The sequence below is a fragment of the Anopheles moucheti genome, chromosome 3, assembly GCF_943734755.1.
Source record: "Anopheles moucheti chromosome 3, idAnoMoucSN_F20_07, whole genome shotgun sequence".
NCBI classification, from domain to species: domain Eukaryota; kingdom Metazoa; phylum Arthropoda; class Insecta; order Diptera; family Culicidae; genus Anopheles; species Anopheles moucheti.
Genome location: NC_069141.1, coordinates 66301113 through 66306886, shown reverse-complemented (window position 1 = coordinate 66306886; position 5774 = coordinate 66301113). Strand labels below are relative to the sequence as shown.

Here is a 5774-nt window from a genome sequence, read left to right as displayed (position 1 = left end):
CCCATCCAATTGATAATCAATCGACGTCGACAGCGCGGTTTGGGTTTGGGTGGGTCGTGTGTGCGGTTTGATTTTTCATGTTCACCACCGGCATCAACTACACCCAGAATCACTGTCACCACATCGTTAGCCCAACGCGCTATATATTTGACGATCTCCGGAACTCCCAGCCGCCCCAGATCACCTGCTCCAGTTTATCGATTTTCCTGGTGCTATTTTAAGCCTCTCAATTAGTGATTAATTAGCGATGATTCGCGTGATATGGGTGGACACCGTACGACACCGGGCAAACATCTAATGAGTTTTCTGGATGTCCAACCTGGCGGATGCGTAACGTAATTGTCCCCCCCCCCCCCCTCTCCCTCCATTAGCCTGTGATTGCTAGCACTAGTAGTTTATTGAACCATTTGGAACACGCTTCAGATTCCAGTAGATGGCCGCCTCGACGATGCTGGTACCGCGCACAAAGTCGACTGCGACCACGTTGGCGGTGGGGCCAAGATCTTCAAAGTACCACTTGGTCACGAACCGATTGACCGAGTCGGCCATCTTGCGCAGACCACCGTACCGGTCCGTAATGACACCCCACGGGTCGGGCGTTAGTTCAGCCATATCGGCCACCGGCCGGTACGAGTACTCCCGGCTGAAAAATGCACAAACAGTCGTGAGTGTTCCCGATCGCACAGGCACCCGTTGCGTCATACTTACAATCCCCGCGGATGGTGCACCTTGAACAGGTAGTCCTTCAGATCGTTCACCTTCTGCACATTGCCCCAGCGCTGCTGCACCGAACGCCACACCACGTGCGAGAAGGACCGGAAGGCAAACTCGTGATCGTACGCCAGCACGACCGTCTTCCCGCCGGCCCACACATCACCGAGCGTCCCGTCCCATCCGATGCTCGGGTTGGCCATCACGTCCCCGAGTGTGCGCTGCAGGAACTCGATCAGCTTCGTGTGGATGTTGTACTCCTTGCCAAAACCCACCGGGAACTCTTGCACATCCACCACGATAATCTCGTGCGTTTCCTGCGCGTAACGCTTGATCTGCTCGAGAATGTCGATCAGCGGATGGAGCCGCGATATGCCGTGGTTGGCCCAGAACGGTGACGGACTGTTTTTGTAGTGGCCGACGCGCAGATCGATGTACCGGATGCCCTGCAGCAGCTGCCCGTACACATCGTCGTCCTGCGTCAGCGCGTACTTGGTGATGATCGTTTCCTGATACTGCGGATCGAAACCGGCCTTGTACGAGGCGGAATCGTGCGTGCCGGGTAGGAAGAGTTCCCGCATGCGGAACGCACTCAGATGGGGCCGCAGATCCACCATCCATCGCGGGTGCAGCTTCATGCAGTGCGCCGACAGGACGGTCCCGTTCGGACGCACGAAGTACGCGTAGTAGCCGTAGCAGCTGGTGTTTGTGTTGACGCCGTTCATGAGATCGTAATTAAATTTGATACCTGCATGGGGGATGGAAAGGGAAGCACGTTTCAGTGGAGGTTTGACGCGGCGGGCGTGAGAATTTTGATGTCACTGGGGGATACTGGGGGAGTTGCTGGTCTAATTGCAGTCTCATTAACATTTCTTCCCGTGACTGCACCGGGAAGGGGGTAGTTAGTGTTGGAAGTCAATGAGGCGTACATATGCGAAGGTTTGAGTCATGCTAGGCGGGCGTAACACCGGTCGACGCTCGGTGTGTTATTATTGTGTTAGCGGTCAAAGCAGCGGCCAACCGGTTTACTGCACAAGGCGAGTTTCGACGGTGATTCACGAGTGGCGGAGTAGTGTTTTACGATTTGTTAGACCTTTTTTATGACACAATTGTTTCACGTAGTGTGTCCTCTGAAAGTTATCTAACAGTGGTATTCTTCTTTCTTATCGTTTTTGACCTCCGTCTACAGGTGAATAGCACGTGACTCAATGATTCATCCACTGTCAGAGGGCCAGCGTTAGGCAGCTCGAAATTTTATGTTACCAAGCGAAGAATAAAGGGTGCCCCCGAAAGTATAAGCACGATTTAAAAGTTAGACAAAAAAACCTGTTCCAGAAAATGAATGTTTATCTGATAAATAGAATTTGTGGAGTGTTCTGGACTATTTCACAAAAAAAACAATAAAAAAATTTAATTGTATGCTAATAATCGCACTTTTGATCGGACGCCTCCGGATTTTCGACACTTTCTTCCAGTCTTTTTGAAAACTGTCGATGTCCTCCGCAGCTTTAAAATTTTTTATCTTTTAAAACTCAATCGGTCTGGCTTCAGGGCAGTTCGAGAGATTCATTTCCTTCGGCACGTACCGTACCTCATGTTCTTCATACCATGCGATCGTGTCTTTGGCATGGTGAACATAGGCCAAATCTGGCCAAAAGAACACTGGACCAGTATGTTTTCGTATTATGGGTCGATTAACGTCGAATCAAACACTCCCGGATGTAGGGATCGGTCCTCATCGTTTCCATTGTCACAAACGGTACGGACATCATACCGCATTCGCAAATGGCTTGCCACAACATCGGCTTATTTTCCGAATTTTTCGGGAATATTAGATTTGTCGGCTTCTTCGACGTCCTGGCTTTCAGGCACGGTGTAATATTGACCACCCGGAAGAGTTTTGTAGTCAAAATTTACGTATGACTCATCGTCCATCACGATACATGAGGATTGGCGACACAGCAGCTTGTCGTACAGCTTCCGAGCCCGATATTGAACGCATACGGCCTGTTTTGTACTTCGTTTCGGTTTCTTTGGCTTCTTATACGTTTTTAAACTCAATCTTGCCTTAGCACGTTGGATGTTACTTTTTGATGTACCCTTTCTTTACTTGAATGCTTTTGCTATGTCCCAGTACAACAGCTGATCGACAGGACCAGGATTTCGGCCACTTTTCGGCGCATCCTTCAAGGCTGGACTCCTTCCGAAACTTTTGGATAGCTAATTGACTTAGCGAAATGTTAGGAGTCGAGCACCATTTGTGCAGAATGCTTTTGCGCTTTTCGACGGAAATTCAACAGATGCTATTGAAAAAAATAGTTTTAATGCACTAGTGCTAGTAGCTCTGAATGTAAACAATCAATCAGCTGTTTTACGTCATCCGTTTACTACTAGATATGTCATTTAGAAATCGTGTGCTTATACTTTCGGGGACACCCTGTATATTTAAGAAAGTAAAAACTCATAAAAACGGATATGCTCAACATGGATGCGCAAGAAGCGAAAGTATCTTGTAATGGAAATGGCGTCTTGGGATTTTGGCCCCCCCCAAAAAACGACACGCCATACAAAATGTGCAATTTATGCTAATGAGTGTGAAATTAGGTGCACGTGTTCTGTCGATGCTGATGACACTTCCTCGCTAGTAACAAAGACCTGGTTCAGCCTTGATACCTTGAACGGAATTTATCTCGATATAGTCATATAAGCTTGTTTTGTTCCCTTTCCCCTTTTTTTGTGCAACCCTGTCCATACCAAAAGCGATAAGAATCATGCCAAACCCGTTGAAATGTCGTACCGTGCTCATCTATACGGTGCGTAGTGCTTCCTATCGTAGCACCGGGCGTATCATCACCATTTCCACCGTACAGTCGATGCCAATTTGGTCGATACGAAGGATACGTTCTCGTACAAACTTGGAAACCGACCACCGTTCTAATGACCATTTTCCAATCGTGCTCCGTTTGATTGCGATCCCAACCCAACTGTTGCCGTACCCGTGTTCCGTGAGTACGTGACAATCGGTACCAAGGGTTGTTAGTTTTACCACTTTTCAAGCGTTTCAAAATGGATGCAAATGGTGGTTTCGAGCTGTTTGAACGACGACCATTGCAATGGCGCCCCCGGTTCGAATGCCGACCCCAGTTCGTTCAGGATAATGCCGATAATCTAAATTTCCTCATTTGCCAAAGTACTTCGTTGGGGTTCATGTTGTTCTCTCGTTTTTTTTTTTGCTGTTGAAAATTGCGATCCAAGCAGCAGTGGATTTTGTGAGAGAATTCGATTAAAGCGACTAAACAGGGGGAAGAATTAGCAAATGTGTATCAGTGTTGAGGAGTGTTTTTTTTCTCGCTGTTAATCTCAAGCACAAACGCTATTTAAAATGCAATTCCACTAGCACAATCACTGTCAGCCTTTTGGTGCTGCATTCAGCCGGGGAACTGATATCCATAAGTGTGTACACTTAATTCTAACCAACGTGCTGGAAATGATTTGCGGTGTCTAACCACACACACATACTCCATGCCAACGGCACCACAACAAACAAATGGGCCAAGAAAGTCCGTACGGAATGGAATGGACCATCATATGCTGCATAGAATTATGTCAAATGCATAATGGTCTGTACCCACAGCGCACGTGTCCGGCGGTCGCGCAAACCTTTGTGTTTCACACTTTCTCGACTTCGCTCGACCCGAGTCGCTTATCACACACGCTAAACACGCTTAGAAACAGCTCAAAGTCACTGCTCAAAACAAGAGGAATTTCTAAACCATTTACATGTACACCACCTGCGAGCGCCGGTTCCAACATACCGCCACCGTACAGGAAAATTTATGCCCAACAATATTTCTCACCAAATCCGGATGTGAATGTAAACGTCCACCCTCGGCCACCTCCTCCAGCAGACACATCCATTCTTACCGGTCTTCGTCCAGCCGTTGGTGTAGATCGGTTGTAGTGAAAATAGCACTTCCTTCTTGCGGTAGCCCGATTCGTCCCGGAAGTCATACACCCACCCGAGCTCCATCTCGCCGTAGGTGTTTGTTGTGGAGACGCTATTTTCGGTGGTAGTGCCACCACCACCACTGGTCACTTCCGGTGTGCTGAGGGCGATGCTCGCTGCATCATCACCCATCATCGCATCGTCTCCGGTTACATCCGAAGGGGTGATACTGCTGCTGGGGGTGGTGGTGGAACCGGTGTCACTCGTGTAGTAGTAGTAGCGCGGTTCGAACGCTGCCACCGGGTACTGTTCCGCCAGCAGTATGTAATTGGATAGATCGTCGAAATTGCGCCACGCCAGCTCGAGGGTTCGGGTGCGCGCGTTCACCGTAATGTAGAGATCGTCCATTTCCGGCTTGTACTCACGATCACCTGCAGCAGTCAGAAGTGTGCAGAAGTGTGTGTGAGAGACAGAGACATTTGATTGACAATTTTTGGATTTTTGGAACACGCGTGATGGCCTGGTTTACCTGAGGCACTTTGGGCTAACCCTCGCGTGGTTGCAGCTTGTAGTAACAATAGCACTCCCAACAACATCCCGATGCTAACCCTGACCGCATCGCTTCTGTTGTTGTTGTTGTGGTTTCGCACTGTGAAGGACATGTTTGTTTTCCTTTTTACCCGCGTTTTGTTTTCTTGCACTGCTACTTTAGTTTCGTTTTAGGTCAGGGGAATTAGTTGTTTTTTTTTTGTTTTTTTTTTGCACAAAACACTGGGCCCCGTGTGGTCAACAGTGGCCCCTGGGAAGTGGCACTTGCCGTATGTTTTTGCGCTTCTGTTTGGACTATCTTGTCCAGCGTGCAGCGCACCACACCGTCGTTTCACTCGCGCGACAGTCACTTCGCTACTGAACCGTCCAAGCGGCCGTCATCAGACTGGTGCGCTTGCTGCTGCTGCTGTGTGTGTGTGTGTGTATGCTGCGCGAACTATCTACTGCCCGTGCGGGCACTGGAATGCACCATGTGCTCGTGCTCGTTCGCTTTGTGTCTCATCTCCTATTCATCCGCTTGCAAAACCCCTCTACCGTGTACGCGTACGAGAACCGTCGCATCACACAC

The 5774-nt window shown here is 48.9% G+C and overlaps 1 protein-coding gene across 1 annotated transcript; it reads right to left on the bottom strand.

The window, feature by feature from the left end:
* Positions 1-387: 387 nt before the first annotated feature.
* On the bottom strand, positions 388-5532 carry LOC128302927 (PI-PLC X domain-containing protein 1). Its single transcript, XM_053039776.1, has 4 exons — positions 5187-5532; positions 4636-5088; positions 709-1459; positions 388-643 (listed from the first exon to the last, which is right to left on the bottom strand). The coding sequence occupies exons 1-4, from the start codon at positions 5317-5319 to the stop codon at positions 388-390; spliced, it is 1593 nt and encodes a 530-aa protein (XP_052895736.1). The 5' UTR covers positions 5320-5532.
* Positions 5533-5774: the final 242 nt, after the last annotated feature.